Source organism: Myiozetetes cayanensis, unplaced genomic scaffold (genome assembly GCF_022539395.1).
Source record: "Myiozetetes cayanensis isolate MyiCay16 unplaced genomic scaffold, myiCay2020 scf5-8, whole genome shotgun sequence".
Lineage (NCBI taxonomy): Eukaryota > Metazoa > Chordata > Aves > Passeriformes > Tyrannidae > Myiozetetes > Myiozetetes cayanensis.
In genome coordinates, this window is record NW_026087742.1 from 26,417,770 (window position 1) to 26,435,187 (window position 17,418).

The window sequence follows — 17,418 nt, forward strand, 5'->3', positions numbered from 1 at the left end:
CCACAAACCCACACATAAAGAGAGAATGGCTGTTACAAAGTAAAAGTAGCAGTAGCATATAATGCAGACTCAGAGATGGCAAACTTTCAGGTAAGCAGATGGTACTAGACTTCTCTGCACAGGAAACCCTCTGGCAGGTCCTACATAGCTCTAAGGAAGTGACTACCCTCACACAGATGTTCTGTCGACATAAACTGCCACATTTCCATAATGCTATTTTAATCACCCAGCCAAAGTTGCCTTGCACATCCCAGAAGCAACACTGCTTTAAATATTGGATTGGAAATTCACACATACTGCTCAGATTCATCTTCCTCCTCCACCCATAATTGTTACCATATGGCTACATGGTAAGTTGATACCTGTCTATCAATGTGTTTAAAACCAGAAGAGTAGTCCCCATGCAGGGCACCATAAGCCAGGCACTGCAATGTTGTATGGCAGAGCTTGAAAAGACAAACAAGGGGGAAAATCCTGGAATCTACTCTAGGAATTGATACAAGCTCTTCCATTATAAGGAGTCAACGCTACTAGAGATGTACAGCTCAGTCTAAATACAGCAATTTCCCTTTACTTCCTGTTCTTGACACCAAGACACCACTATGCACAACCCTTCTGGCTAATACAGCATCAGTGCTACTCCATTCTCCTTGCTGCGGCAGAGCAGCAGCACTGGATTTGTCTGAAAGACATAGATCAGCTCCTCACAGTGCAGGATTGGCAGGATCACTCCCTTCCCTCTATGTGGCAACACTTTAAAATGTAGTCCTGCTTACAGACACTGGATGAATTATGGGGCAACAACAGTTAAAAAAAAGAAAAAAAGAGTTTGTGCTCAGTCTCAGAATATCAATAGCTTCCAGAAGATAAAAGCCCCTGACAGGACAGGACCTGCAGACCATGATCTGTGGTTAAACACAGTCATCCTTGTTTCCAGGAAAGAGGGGCAGGGGAGGGGAGGTATATCTATATATACAGAGCATATATACTGTGACTCAAGAGAACTTCATATAGAATGATACAGACTGGAGTACAGATATACTTAACAGTAATACTGGATTAATTAAAACAGAAATATAAGTCCTTCTCCCATTCAGTACCTCTGGGACTACTTAGAGGGAAAGAACAGCAAGGTTTTATACCTCTCTACTTAGCAAATCAGCCAAAACAGTAACTAAAGATAGAGCAACAAAATACCTGGAAATCATGACGTACAGTCTAATCTGCACTGTTCACAGAGCAAAACTCTATCTCATTACTCCCAAAGTTCTTTAATCTTGTCAGTAAAGCAGCGGATAAGAGACAACTGTGTGACAAATTATTTAGCCTTCCAGGTGCTTTTAATAAGTTTCCACATTAAAATAATCCACACCGCTAATGAAATACACAATTGTGATTCAAGAGACAGATAACTGGGTGTTGAGTTTTTTCCTTTTCAAAAAGGCCAGAAATGTAACAGAGGATCACTAACTCCTCACCTGAAGAAATATAACAATGCAAGGCTTGCACTATTCAGTATATGTATGAATATGGAAAGCAGGCTTTTGCACATCCAACAAGAATACAGCACCCATCACAGAATCACAAAAAGTTTGAGGTAGGAGGGGAACTCTGGAGGTCAACTGGTCCAACCCCCCTATTCAGGCAGGGTCACCTAGAACTGGTTGCCCAGGACCATGTTCAGAAAGCTTCTGAACATCTTCAAGGATATAGATATCATTGCCATAAATTATGCAGTGGAGTTTGCTCATTTGCTCCAATCCATGAGCAAACTGCAAGAATATGAATGATAAGCTTCACTCTGCAAAAGACATCTTTGCAATTGAAACATTTTCCCAACTGAGTAAGCAATATTGCTGACAGCAAAATCCAGCACGAAGTCTAAGGAATAATTGACCCATAAACAAGGTAAGGATGTCAGCATCATGATGGCAAACATAGCAGAATACAAAAAAATCATGAGGGAGGAAATTGTGATGTGTAATCTACTTTTACACATTACAAATAATTCATCCAAAGATGACTTGGCTTTCTTTGGGAATTGCTAAGCAAATCTTTTTATACATATTTGCAATAAAAAAATATTGTCAGGATACAAGAAAAAAAATACAGCAAATGTCTCAGTGGTATGTACATCTAGAACTATCATGGATATTTTTCATAAACCTATGATAACATTAACAGATTAAGCTAATGCAATGAAATGTTGATTAATAGTTATCAATGCTATTTACAGTATCAGTTAAATATCAACATGTTTTACAGGCTCCATATACAGACTTCAGATTTATGCAACAGCAGATGAGCTGGACACAAACTTTTCTTGACATGACCAAGAAAATACGCAGACATACTGTAGCTAAGAACATGAATCCAAAACAAGGAGAGAAATGGGGATATAAAACATCTCAGCAATTTGGTCTTTGAATTATCTTCATCATTAGAATTTCACATTTTTCAGAGAGCTTTATAAACAGTACATACTTATCTTCCTCTATTAATTTGCATAATATAATCACATATACATCCAGCATATAAAGTCTAATTTCTTCTTTCACCACCACCATATACAACTTCCTAAATTCCCAGTAACAAAATGCAGCTCATGGACAGATGTAGTCAAATGTTTGATTCCTCAAAGATTAAAATAAAATCTGTTCCATCAGCTCAAACTATTATGGCAACTTTCTTACCTCTTTCATGAAAAACAGATCATTTCACTAACAAATGTATCCATGCTACATGCACTATGTAACACTACATTACTAACAAAGAGATGACTCAAACAGAATAACACCACTGATTTGACTAATGAACACTCTGGAACTAGAAAACAACTCACAACTCTTTCCTTCACTTCACTGGCTGTAGGCAACACTCATGTTTATTTTGAGTTCAGACCTAATAGCTTCAAACATACTGGTCCAGAGTAAACAAGCATATGGTCCCAAGATCACCAAACCATGAGATTCAACTCTTTTACAACTCAAAATCCAGTGTGAGCTTTGGCTGAGCTCCAAAAATAAACCTTATAAGAGGATACTCTCACAGCTATAAGCTACCAAAGGTAAGAAACAGAGTGTAATTGATGAGACACTAACTTAGTCCAAGAGAAAAATACTGACTCCAAAAAGGCAGAAAAGCTGACAAAAAAGTGGAGCTCAAATATGTTGACTCAGCCAGATCAAGAATCAACCCACTCCAAGATCAAAGGAGGCTGACATTTTCCTACCTTAGACCTTCCAGGCCAGCAGGGACTCACTGAGCTGGTAAGCACATTAATCCACAGTAAATAGCCTAACTGGTGAGGCTCTCTGCATGAGTCAGTAAATAACTGCAGTGTATCTATCTCCTGCCTGAAGAACCTCTGTGCATGGCAGAAGATGTCGAAGACTCACCCATAGCAATTTTAAAGACAGATTCTATTTCTGAAGATTAATGCTGTGGCAAAAGGTCATATCCTTGTAGCCACTGTCACATATGGAAGTTAATATTAGCTGGAAGTTTTTTCTAACCCTCAAGTAAAGGTGCTGCAAAATTATGCACTCAGAGTAGAAAATGGAAGCTTAACTCCTTCCCTTGTAAATATTATGTCACCTTCAGTCATTATCATTTTGGATTCCAGAAATAAGGTATGGGAGAAAAAATAAGTAAGACAAAACATGGTATTTAAACTGACTGTCAAAGCTGAGTGTAGCTTCCTTTCTTGAGGATTTCTTCAGCTTTATGGAGGCTTTTATTCACTGTTTCTTCTCAGAGGCTACAGTTCAGTCATTATTAACCGGTTAAAAGAAGAAGAGGCATTATTAGCCATCCATCACCACAACATGTTTCGGGACCACACCTAGCCTTTGTGGGAGAAAGGCTGGGGCAAAAGCTATTCATGATCTGAAAACCAGCATGGTATAAAGGAACAGAAGAAAAATTTCTGGGTTAGACTACAATCCAACTTCTCCTACCCTTTCCTGCCTTGCCAGCTTTCCCATCTCCACAAGGCATAGAAGATGGTGATGCTGTTTCAGAAGTCCTGGACTACAGAACCATTGGATAGCACTTGCCACCTCCACTGCCCTGTTTCCTTTCAACTGTTGAGCACTGAACTGAAAACAGTAAGGTCAAATTGCTAAAAATAAGTGAACAATTCTATACAAAGGAGAGGTAGAGTAGAAACTGAAAATAAAATACAAATCCAAAAACCATCTGCCACAAATGTTTTCTAACAGTTTGATGTAAATACAAGCCTTTCTAAATCTCAAAAGGCATTCTATTTTAAGCACTATTGAATACACTTGAAAGCTGGTAAGAACAAGGTTATGGCTAATGCAGTTTAAGGGAATTTTTCAAGACAGCTTGGAAGAACTCTACTCATAGCCTGTACAGGTTCCAGATTTTTTTTTTCTTTTTAACAGAAGTCAGATAGAAAAATTAATTTTTTAGGTATCATATTCTAAGAATAATTTAATTTTTTATGCTTCCACATATTTTCCAGTCACTGAAACACTAGACAGTATTACATAGCTTGCTTTTTCTTTTCTAAAAATTCATACTATCAATCCATGAAAGTTCAAAACAAACTTGCTAGAGAACCAAAGAAAAGCAAGCAATTACAATTTACTCCAAAGTTACCATTTTGGAGTTTGGGCTAATTGCTAGTTTGTTTACTTGTTAATGTATGAAAGGAAGCTCCATAGATCTTTCCTTGTTTTGTTTTTTTTTCTGCTTTTGAACTCAAAAGGCACTTAACCTTTTCTAGGATCACCACCAACAAATTCTAGAGAATGAAAAATTCGGAGTAAAATCAAATACCTGAAGGGGTTAAACCACAGTCTTGTGATGGGGATTGATCAGGTGGCTTGTGTCAGCACCTAAACCTTCCAGCCCAAGTAAAGGTGGCATTTTCTTTGCACTGCCTCAAGTTTCTCCTGCAAGTGCTCCTGCAGGTTACATTACCACTTGAAACGTCACATATTTCATTGAGCATAATGATTCAGGCATCTTGCCAAATTGACATGAATATGTCAAGCCTCATTTTTCTTTGTAATAGCAGTAGATTGGATGATCTAGTCCCACCACAGTGTGACGGCCAGATGCTATTCTGAGAAAATTATGTCTAAAGAGGGGAGAGGGGTGTCAAGCGAATGACTGCGCATAACCGCAACAGCACACCCATCGGAATAAAATTAGTACTCAAGTGATTTATAGAAACCAAAACAAACATATCAAAAGAGTACAGAGCAAAGCAAGGACCTGGGGGTCACAGGGAGTGTTAATAACTATGACGACAATTCTTTTGTTTCACCAACACACTCAGTATCAAAGTCACCATTAGGCATTTGGCTTTTTGAGTGAATAAACTGTTCCCACTGCCTATTTTGGCCAGTAAGCAGCTGTCAAATGCTGCAATGTCAACACAGGGCTGAGTAAAAGCCAGTCAGAAAGATTCCAGGTTCTCTTTCATCACTGGTTTTTGTCATTCTTTTTCACATAAATACCAAGAATGATGGGGTGATGGGAGGGTTTATTGTTTGGTTTGGCAGGGAGGGCTTCGGTGGACTTTGGTGTTGTTTTTACAAAAGAGTTTCCTTTGGTTACCAGTAAAACTTTTAATTATTCCAAATCATCATGTTCATCAATACTATTTCAAGAAAATGCTGAACCAAGTTCATACAGAAGTTACTTCTAAAAACTTCCAGTAGAATATCAGTCATCTTATTAGTCACTGGTTTTAAATTTTCACATTCAAGTATTTAAGTGACAGCAGTGACAACTGATTATCCATTTCACCAAGCAGTTTACAGGTATCACATATACAGATACCCTGGTATCCTTCCATAGGTATCAAATTCTCAAAATGAGAAAGTTCCCAGACATGACATAAAAGTGAAAAAATTCTCAGTCATCAGGATGACAGCTACTGAAGAGCAGTTAAGGTCCATCCTCTGGTACGTGAAATAGTAACTCATTTCACATAGAAACAGGTGTAGCATTCAAATTCTATGAACTCTTCTCTGCAATAATCTTGACCAATTTAACAAGTATAACAATCAGCAGATCCAACTTGCCTGTTTTTAAGTACGTAAATCAGTATTTTTAACAATTCAGAGTAACAACGAGTTAAAATAATGCGCAATACAGTGATAAAACTAAAGTTAAAATTTGATTGTTATTATTATTTCTTATTTGTCTTGATTGTTATCTATCTATTAGAAAAGGGTTGTTTCAGAGACCCATTAATATTTCAATTGCCACAGATTCTACCATCTGTAGAAAACCTGAAAATCCGAATTTCTTGAATACCCTTTATAACATCAGAACTCCATGAAATAGAAGAGCCCACTTAACCCTCTGCAGTCATTTCTTCTCTATTGTGCATCACAATTCAGAATTCACTACATACATTACTTAATAACTTGGAGAACACTTTCCACTCAAATAGAAGCCAGTGACAGTAGAACAGATGCCTTTAGGAAACTAAGGATTTGTGATTATAGCACTGCTTGCATCATCTGCAATTATTAAGTTTAGAATTAAATAGTCATCACTGTTTCCAAGATAAACCTGATTAAGAGATTTAAAAGGTCACCAGAAACACACAGTTCTTAGTCAAACTAGTTCACACTATCATTTTTTTAGGACAGAATTATTTCTTCCTTTGGAAAAAAAAAAAAAGAGGAGAAGACGAATACTGTATCTTAACCAGGAAAATAACTTCCCTCTTATCTAAGCATCTTTTCCTCTACTTTTGCCACCTCAAACAAGCCAAGAGACTGGCAGGTGTTTTTTCAAGTTCTGTTTTTAACAGAACAAAATTTTGCATAGAGCAAATTTTATTTCACAAAAGTAGTAAAAACAAACAGGAAGTTTGTGGTCCAGAAAGTCAACTCTGGGTTGTGATTTTCTAAATATACTACAGAAAGGATGAAAGCATTCTGGAGCAAAAGCAGATCCCACAACTTGCATTGGAAAAACAGCAAATAGCACTCAAAATGCAACACATTTGTAAAGATAGCAACATATCCAGAAAAATCTGCTGAGAGAACAGCACATGCTGTAAGCTATTCTTACTAGCCAACAAACCTAAATCAAATGTAGGACCCAGTATATTCAGCACAAGTTTACTTATCCAGCAGGATATCCAAAGTGACAATATGGCTGATGTGATTCTCCCCTTCCCACTGAAGGATTTAAGGGATATACCGCTCCCACAGACGGTATGTTTTTCTTACCCTTAGTGAGCACATTCATTTTGATCCAATAAAAAGTAAATTGGATTAGTTTGATTTACCACTGATGGTTACCTGCTCATAAATGGCCTGACTGTACACTTCAGACATTAAAACATGTCAGCAGGTCAGAGAGAGATATGATAGCAAATAACTGAGAGGGAGAAACTACTTATGCAGCCTGTCTGCGAAAGCTCCAAGTGCCTTGCTGGACGGCAAACAGTGCTAAAACTCAGCTGAGATGAACATCATCTTGCAAAAGTCTTCCAGCTGGCTACTAACATATAAAAAGCTGGAGCACATCTTCTGTGAAGACAGGCTGAGAGAGCAGGGGTTGTTCAGCCTGCAGAAAGCTCCGTGGAAACCTTTCAGCAGCCTTCAAGTACCTAAAGGAGACCTACAAGAAAGCTGGAAAGGGACTTTTTACAAAGGTGTGTAGTGATAGGACAAGGAAGAATGGCCTTAAAACTGAAAGAGGTTTAGATCAGATGTTAGGAAGAAATTCTTTACTGTGAGGGTGGTGAGGCACAGGTCACCCAGAGAAGCTGTGGACTCCCCATCCCGGAAAGTGTTTAAGGTCAAGTTGGACAGGGCTTTAAGCAACCTGGTCTAGTAGAAGGTGCCTGTGCTCATGGCAGTGGGGCTGGAGCCAGATAATCTTTAAAGTTCTTTTGAACCCAAGCCATTCTAGGATTCTATGAAAACTGAGATTTCTGCATGCTGGTGTTAACAGACACAGTAAACTCATCTAAGAGCTCCTAAAGCTTTACATAGCAAGAAAATACTTTCATCACATGCACTCCCTTAAAGCTGTAATTTTGCTCATGCCATACTGATCAGATTACATAATATTAAGCCAAGTGAAAACCTCAAACTTGCTCTCTCAAACAGAATCACGGAAAATAGCTAGCTGTCCACTGTAAGCCACAATGGCAGTACTACTGCAAGGAGCTGGGAAAGCATTTCAAAATCCTCTGGTGGTTTAAGAGGTGACTAGCAAGTAATAGAGCCCATAAAACATTAATGAAACTAATGCTGAATACCACATGGAAGGTAATCCTCTTCCTCAGTGTGCATCATAAGTGTATCTAAAAAAAACAAAAGCAGCAAGAGACAGTCGCAAATATGATTCAACATTTGGGTAAATAAGTCCTTTAAAAAGAAGAACTAACACAGCCCTGTAGTTCACACACCAATGGCTTTCTGCTTTCTGTTCCAGTGTTTCCTGCCACCTCAGTAACACACCCCATTGCTACTGCTATCCCATAAAACCCAGCCCTTCCCTGCCATAGCATTAATTTCCAATCACCCCTCTCCAATGATCAGTGAAGAACAGAGGACAAGTGCTGTGGCTGGTTCAGAGTTACACTTGAGCAGAGTGACTAACACAGACCAAGTATCACAAATGACTCTTGGGCTCACAGCTGTGATCCTTCCTTCAGCACTTATTTTGACAGGTCACCCTTTGCAGCTGAGAGATCCTACAGAAAAGAGAGAGGAATATAGAACACCAAAGGGTCAGTAAGAGCTACAGGTAAACACACGGCATGTCCACAAACTTTGTTTGTTCTGGCAACAAGGTCAAAAAGACCTTTAAAAAGCAATGTCTAGCTAACAAAACAATATTATAAGCTAGTTATTAACCTATCTTCTAAGCTTTTTTTTTTTTTTAATTTTAAAAACACCACTGTACCTGGTTGGGTACTCAAAAAAGCAAGAACAGAAGTTACAAGGGAAAGTTATCTCCCTTATTATTTAGTATTTGAAGATCTCAAACAATAATACAGAACCTCCAGATCTTAGAGTCAATAGATGAAGTTACATAATTTCCTCCATAGAGGACAGGAGGTCAGACAACAAAGACAAAAGGAATCAAAATCCTACAAATTTTATGAGCAAACCTATTACAAGACCCTAGCAGTCACCAAAACCTTTCCCAACATTACCCCCCTCTTTATGAATAAATGTATTCACTCTCAATACAATAATAAAGCAAAATCTATGTGTTGAATTTCAAGACAAATATCCTAGGTCATATTGAACAAATAAGAGAAAAATCATTAGATTGTAAATGCAGATACTTCAGAAAAGTTACAATCATACCAGACATTTGAAGCCCTCAGATTTTTTATTTCAGGGTTTGAGGCAGCAGGAAAAAAGATACTTATTTTTTTCCCTTTCTTGCCCTTATAGGCTTGTTGGCCTGTTGAATGCTACACTCTGCGCAAACAGCTAACTTGCAAGAGAACTCTGAATTTCAGTAATAAAGTGGTAATCTAATTACTGAATTAAGACAGATGATAGCACTCACTTGAGCCTGCACCTGAAAATGAAGGGAAAAGAACAAATCCCACAAGCTATCCCCAAACAGGTGTCCCCAAGTTCCCCCTGTTAGCCGGAATAACTACTCTGAGGAACAGCTGCCTACCCACAAGACCAGTCTCTTCTCAACATTGACAGCTGCAGTAACTGAAGTGCAGGATGGTGGAATGAAAGCACTGACCATGTTGGGTTTTTTTTAACTTTATGGGCTCTTTAGGGATGGACATTAGAAGAAAAGATAAGCATTATAAAATTTCTCCTCTTTGCCCATATTCAGTCTCAGTTCAGTTATTATGAAAACACACCACACGAGTATGAAAAACTAATTACAAGTTTGGTGACATTTGTTGTAAGGAAACAAAAACCCATAACTCAGAACTAGCTGAGTAGGATTGAGATGTTTGTATTTACTACAGGAAACTGAGAGGATCAGACGATGGGAGAACTCTTGTAGTGCAAAATGCTCACAACTAGCCATGCTGCTTACTAGTGCCTACATTGCTACCATCATCAAGCAACCCACATTTATGCTAAAGTTCTTTTGAGATTTTAATCTACAAAACTCCGAATGAACTAAATTGCTACTGCCTCCCACCCACTAGCTGGCCTAAATCCAGCTAGCAGGCTTCCTGCAGTTTTCCCACGCCTGATTGTTTTCCAGCATGTAGACAAAGTGTAGATCATGCAGAAAACCAACAAGTTAAAACTTTTTTTTTAACTGAAAAGGATAAGAACCGGAGAACACCAGCTCTTGACTCCCCTCTTTCATAACAGAGGAAATACTTTGACAAACTGGAGTACAGCAAGAGAACATGATGAAAGCAGAGCTCTACACATGATGTAGGCTGTTCAGCAGATGGGGGGGGAGGAGGGAGGACATCTAGACAGATGGTCTAGAATTTGCATTTTGTAATTCAAGATTGAAAGCATTTCTCAGCCTACAACATAATGCGCTAATTTCAGCAGAACCTTAGATATAATACAAGAGGACACCTCTTCCACATATGGAGCAACAGAAGAAAGAGCACCTCTGGACTATTGCCATACAGCTGCTGACCCACAATTGGTCATGTCAGACTGCTGAGCTTATATCTTTGCATCACATGGAAGTCAATATCCCTTACCTTTCCAGGAACAAAGTTGAAAGTATGATTTAAACTGATCTATACCTACTCACTCACTGAGGCCACGGTAGTTGAGGTGGTCACTTCTATTAACAGCTCCTGCTATCAACCTGATGACATGAGGGTTGGTGTTTTGTTTTTGTTTTTTAAGCACAGACAGAAATTATGACTTGAAGCAATACACAGGAATTTAGCAGCCAAAGATACAGCTTTGCAAATTCTGAAGGTCTTAACTGTTGGCACAATAGTAGTCCAATTGCTGTTACAAAGTAGCTTTGTTGCTTTGAGCTCCTAAAATTGCATTATTTGTTGCCTCTAAGATCAATGCACTTCTACCACAGAAATGATCTTAGCTTTTGTACAGTAATATAAAGGCAGTTGCTTGACACATCATTAAATAAACAAGTCCCCTCCATTTTTATATTGCAGATAATCTTGTTTTCAAAAAATCTGAGAAATCAAGGAGATTACAGGGCATCTGTATTCTCACTCATTTACATTAGATGCCAAGAAGTCATAAGAATGTTTTGATTTGGTTCCTGAGCTATCTTTTAGGCCTGGTACTGAAGAATAAAATACCTAAGATATCTGAAAAGTAACTGGGTAGTAAGAAACCCCTTAAGCATGTTTGTGTGGCAGGAGATGCAGAAGTTTGGGAGAAGTGAAAGTTACCTAAAACTGTGTAATAAATTTTGAGTGATGCTCAAGTTAGTTTGGCAAGATGTATCTTTAAAACCACACAGCTCTCAGTCCAGAACCTCTGCAATATCCTATTTGAAATGGGGAGAAATTCATGTTCAGGAAATTAAATTGATTTTTTAAAACTGTGTGTATGCACATATCTTCCTATGTCCTGGACTAGTCTTTTCCACTTTCCCTCCCCTCAGAGGCAAAATTTTGTGGTACATCTTTACAACATGACTAACTCATTCCCCGTGGACTATGCTGCAAGTGCACATGAAGAGCTTACCGATGAAATGAGCAGCTGAAAATTATTATTACCTTGCAATACAGCCCTCCTATTTCCCAAAATATAAACTGCAGTTTTACTCCAGATTTTAACCATCTCCTTACATGAAATGTCTTTTTCTTTAGATGATAGGCAAGGACTATAATTCTTAAATGAATATTTATTTAAGAACATCAGGAAGGGAGTAGAGTTGCCACCTGCCTCCTGCCTTTTTCTGCCTGGAAGTGGAAAACAAAAAAAATGGAATGGGAGCAGTAAGGAGAACAGTTTAATGGAAGATGTAAAGTTAATGTCAGCAAGGGGTAACCACTGTAACAATAATAATAAAAGCATTCAAGAATGTCAAGGGTGCCCAAGGGACAAGGTGGGAAAGCAATGCAAGGAATACAGAAAAGGTCCACTGGGAACCATTGTTTGTACACCCAACACTAAAGCACGGCTGCACGACAACTTTCTTCCTACATCAATGCTATATTTTACTAGAAGATAGGAACAAAATTATTTTCCAAAAGCTTACAAAGCTAAAAATTTGAGTAGGCAAAATGTGCTTTAAATTATTATAGCCTATATACCAAGGGAACAGCATATTAATATGAGCACTTTATCATTTGATAGAGGTCAATACCAGCATTCACAGAAGAAACACTTTTTTTAGTGACCAAATCCAAACACCTGTCATTTCACGATCAAGTGTATACTTCACAAAAATGACCTTTGATCTGATTACCCAAGTCCCTCAATTTCTGGAAATAAACTTGTCAATCCATCCTCACACTCCACGTCTTAGACTGCATCCTCCTTCATACCCAGGATAGGTTAATTCCTCTTGATCTTTTGTACCATAACTCCTCTGCACCACCCAAAAACCAACACTCATAGGGTTGTTGACGCTTGACTTGGCTCCTTGACAGTAGGCAGAAGAGATATAACAAGTAATCTAGAACCCCTCACCAAAGACCCTATACTTTCTCAAAATGCCATCCAGCAATGTGCCTGCAATCCAAGAGCAAGAACTCTACAATGAAAATGGCAACAAGTGTTTTCCATTATGGAAAGCAGCCACCACATCAGCTGCAAGCTAAGAAATAGCCTGTTGATAAGACTGCAAGGTAATCAGCTAAAGAAGTTGTTTTGAAAGTAAAGCACATAACCTTGCTTCACAGTGCATCTTATGGCATTCACACAAGGGTCTTACAAGCAGGTTAAGCAGGCAGGCTTTTCAAGTAGTTAAGATACACCTGGAGTAATCGAGTGGTTTGCAGGGCTAAAACAACAGCAATAGTATCTATTCTTGCTCAAATAATAATTCAAAACGCAGCCATAGGAAAAGAAAAAAAAAGAACATGACAGGGAAATTTTGGGTGGAGGAGGGCAGAGTACACACAGTTATAGCAGTAGAGGAACACTAGGAGAAGTAACTGATGACAGGATAACCACTTCGCTTAAGAACATATCCCAATCAACCAAAAATGCATTTAGTTCCAACAGTTGTAAGTTACTGCTTATCTACACATGACAGACAAAAAGTATGTACTTGATTACTAAAGCTGCGGCCTCAGTAATTACACTTCAAGAGGGAACCTGTAAAGGACCCACATGAAATATCACTATCAACTAACTCCTTTTTCTACAGCCCATCTACTGGGCAACACAAGGTACAACAGTCACAGCTGGAGTTCTGAAAATTCCTGAACTCTTTTTTTGTTTCATCTGTCCTATATTTTAGAAACTGATTTTGACTGAATGTGCAACAGGGACCAGGGAAGCTAAGAAATAAGATCACAAAAAAAAAAAACAAAACCCACACTGAAAGATGAGAACTTCAAAGGCATATTAGAGACTGTTTAAACCTATGCTTAATGCAACATTTAACCATACCAGCAATTAACATTATAGACACAGTATGTACTTGTTAAATATTAAGTATCCATGCCCTTTCAGGTAGCGAGAAAGGCTCATGTAAGTGGCTTAAGGCATCGAACAGCAAAGATGCCTTAAGGAAAAATACCATAGTATTCAGGTATTCCTTATAACACATTACTAAAAAGAGGTCAATTAAAACCTCTCCTTTTAATTTAGCACAAATAACCTTTAAATAATTGTTACACCAATAAGATACGTTTTAAACTGTTCTCAAAGGAATACTACCAACATAAGTAACCTTTCTTCAAAATTCACTGTATTACTAATTTGAGTATGGAAGAGTAGATATTTTATCACCCATCATCGTATTTTAGCATGTTTGACAGTGAAGAGAGATCTGTCAGCCTCACTATGATCCAGGCACTAGGGTAGGATTTAAGCAATTAAAGTTCGTTAGAACCAAGCACACTGGATAACTATCATTTAAGGGGTTTTTATCTCCATTTTGGACACTTAATTTCACATGACCCAGCCTTGAGCACCACACAAAGCTTTAGGTGGCCCCAAAAAAAGCTACTAACAGCATGACATTTACCCTTGATATCTTATCTCCAATTTCTTTACACTGGTAAATACAATTAAGGCAACTCAGCCACCGGCACCTTCAATTGTGTGGAATAACATTATTACAAGTTATTTTAAGGGACAGAAAAAGGCAGTTGTGCCATCTGCACTAGTTCCGTGTCCTGCACATCAGAGACTGACAGCCTCTGGATCACAGCATGAAGTCTTTGTCAGATCAAAGTTCTTGTACACTATTCAGCAACAAGCAGCTGTTTTGAGTAAGCACATAATAGCTACGGAAGAGATGCAATAGTTTTTCAGTCACTTATACTGTCTCCACAAATGCCATTCTCTCCGTGACTGGTGCAGGGAATTGGCCAGGGTGAGAAAATAAATCAGTCACTGGAGAACAGCTCATATTTATCCTCCCAGCTCTAGCTCGCCAGAAGGCTAAATTCACACTGGGAAAGAAAACATGGAGCCACAGCTACATGTGGCAGCTGGAGGACACCAGGCTAGCGCTCAGAAGTTGATACACGTCGGGAAGACACGAGGATGTCGGAGAGAGGAGGAACAGCAGAACGGCAAGGAGCTATTCTAAGCGATCTCCCTCTCCGCCGGTCCCGCTCCCTCGCCGGCGAGCAAGGTACCTACCTGTGCCGGTGCTCGTCGTGCCCCTGCCCGTGGATGAGGAAGCCGCCGAGGTTCTTGCCCCCTTTGCTGGTGTCCACGTGGGGAATGAGCACATCCTCCAAGCCCAGGTCAAAGCGCTTGTGCTTCGAGGAGTCGGGGAGGAAGAAGAACGCCCCGAAGCACAGGGTGATGAAGGCACTAAGAATAAGGAGCAGGATAAATTTTTCGGAGAGTCTCAAGGTAGCCCTGTGGTGCGGGAAGGCGGAGGCCCCCAGGTTGAGCGGGGGTAGCCTCCGCCCGGAGAGCGGCAGCAGGGCGGGAGTGGTCATCCTTGCGCTAGCGACCACCCGGTGGGGCACGGCTCATCCTCTCAGCCCCCGGGGAGGGCGGCCCCGGCCCGGCTCGGGGGCTACGGGCGGCTGCACCATCCTCCCCGCCGGGGGAAGGGAGGGCAGGGGGGAGGCCGGGCCGCCCCGACGGCCCCCGTGGGGGCTCGGGCCGAGGCGCGGCCGCCCCGCTACCTGCGCGCCTTCCTCCCTCCCTCCCTCCCCCGGCCGCGGGGCCGGCCGGGCCCGAGCGGGCGACTCCGGTCAGCGGCGCTGCCCGCGCTCCGCGACTGCGGGGCTGCGGGACGAGCGGCGGCGGGCGCACGGGGACCCGGCCTGGCACGCGGCGTCGCTTCGCGCACGTCCCCTGGCCCGGGCCGGGCGGAGGCGCATCCCCCTGGCCGCGCCGGGGCCCCGCTGAGAACGGCACCGGGAGCGGCCGCCGCGCCCGTCCCGCTCCGGACCCTCTGCCCGCCCCTCACGGCGCCTGCGCGGCGGCGGCGGGCGGCGCACGCGCGCGGGGCGCGGCCGGGGCCGCGGGAGGGGCGGGGCCAGCGCGGGGGCGGGGCCTGAGCGGGGCCCCCGCGGGACGCGGCGCCGGTGCCGGTGCCGGTGGCGGTGCCGGAGCGAGGGGAGGGCGGGCGGAGGCACCGCGGGGGGTTCGGGAAACACCGCCCGAACGCGGAGCCGCGGGAGGGGGTTCACTGGGGGGCCGCGAGGATCATGAGGGGACTGGAGCGTCTCTCCTGCCAGGAGAGACTGCCGGAGCTCGGCCTGTTAATTCCAGAGAAAAGAAGACTCAGAGGGGATCTTATCAATGCGTTATATGTTATATGTTAAAGGCGGGTGCCACGGAGGTGGTGCCAGACTCTTTTTCGATTGTGCCCAGCGACAGAACAAGGAGCAATGGCCATAAACTAAAACACAAGGAGTTTCTCCTGAACATGAGGAAGAACTTCTTTACATTGAGGGTGGCACAGCACTGGAACAGGCTCAGGGACGTTGTGGAGTCTCCCTCTCTGGAGACAATCAAAACCCACCTGAATGCTTTCCTGTGCTATTATTTGCATCTAGTAACCTGCTCTAGGTGACCCTGCCTTGGAAGGGAGGTTGGACTAGGTGATCTCCAGAGGTCCCTTCCACCCCTAAGGATTCTAGGATTCTGTGATTTGCCCCACACCAGGGCCTCGTAGTCACCCTGGGCACCCTGTGAGACAGGGCCCCGAGTAGGAGTGACATTCCTCTGCGGTACATCCTGAGGGAACTGCACAGAGACCTGAGGGGAGCACGGGTAACACGCACTTGGAGGCATCAGGCTTTGCACCCCGAGTGAGCTTGTTCTGGTTTACTTTAGGGGCTCAGCACACTGCCCAGGGCAGCTGTCCTAGGGCAGCTGAGGGTCCACCACAGATACTCATAGAATCATAGAGTGGTTTCAGTTGGAAGCAACCTTAAAGATCATCTATTTCTAAACCCTCTGCCATGGGCAGGGTCACCTTCCACTAGACTCCGGGTTGCTCAGAGTCCCATCCAACCTGGCCTTGAACACTTCCAGGGTGTTCTCTCTCACAGTTTCTCTGGCACAAATCATGCCAGGTCTCATGACTTCAGCTCTTGGAACCATCCTACTCCCTGAGCCACTTCAAACCTAACCTGTGGGAATGTTCAGGCAGAAGTGTGGTGAGAAGGGGTGCAGATGAAGTGACAGATAGAAAACATACCTGAATTGCCCTTTACAAATATTAAACGTGGCTGTTTTACCCTGGTCAGCCATGCTTTGCTGCCTATATTCCCCCACAAGGCAGGGCTCCACACTCAGTACAGCATTTAATGAAAAAGCAAAAGGAAAAGTGAAGGAAAGGCATGGACAAGGTAGCTGCAGGAACCAGATTCAGAGGAGTTCACATAACAAAAGCAGGTCTGTAAGTTTAGGAGACAAGTTACACCTGAAGCTCTTTTGTAAGTAGGGTGTTTTCCATGTTTTAAAGATTTTACAACATCACTGGAGACTTGGGTACTCCCAGATTATGGAGACCAGAGTGTGTTCAGCAAACCTGGCAGACAAGTCTGAATCACAGCCAAGGAAGCATAAAGGCAGGAGAGAGGACAGGCCAGTTCAGCCTGCTGAAGTGAAGCTAGCTGGGCTGGAGAGGACCTGTGAGGTGTAAGGCAGTGTCCCTATATCGGGGTAGGAGTGACAGGATGAGAACTGAACTGAAGCAGTAGGCAGCAGCTCCCAGTGGGAAACCTTCCCCCTTTAGAGGGGCTCCAGAAGGGTGAGGAATCCCATCTGCAGGTGTAAATACACAAAGAAAGTGGGAGAGAAAGCATTGAGGCATATGTCCTGCAGGTAGAAAGAGCAGGCACAGAGCCAAGAGTGGCTTCCACTACCA

General features: G+C 42.1%; 1 protein-coding gene across 1 annotated transcript in view; it reads right to left on the reverse strand.

Moving 5' to 3' along the window:
• Nucleotides 1-15,237, reverse strand: part of MAN1A2 (mannosidase alpha class 1A member 2) — a 136,630-nt gene extending 121,393 nt beyond the window's left edge. The window contains exon 1 of the mRNA XM_050333222.1: nucleotides 14,721-15,237. Coding sequence (XP_050189179.1) covers nucleotides 14,721-15,028 — 308 coding nt within the window. The 5' untranslated portion in view covers nucleotides 15,029-15,237. The remainder of the gene's footprint in view (nucleotides 1-14,720) is intronic.
• Nucleotides 15,238-17,418: the final 2,181 nt, after the last annotated feature.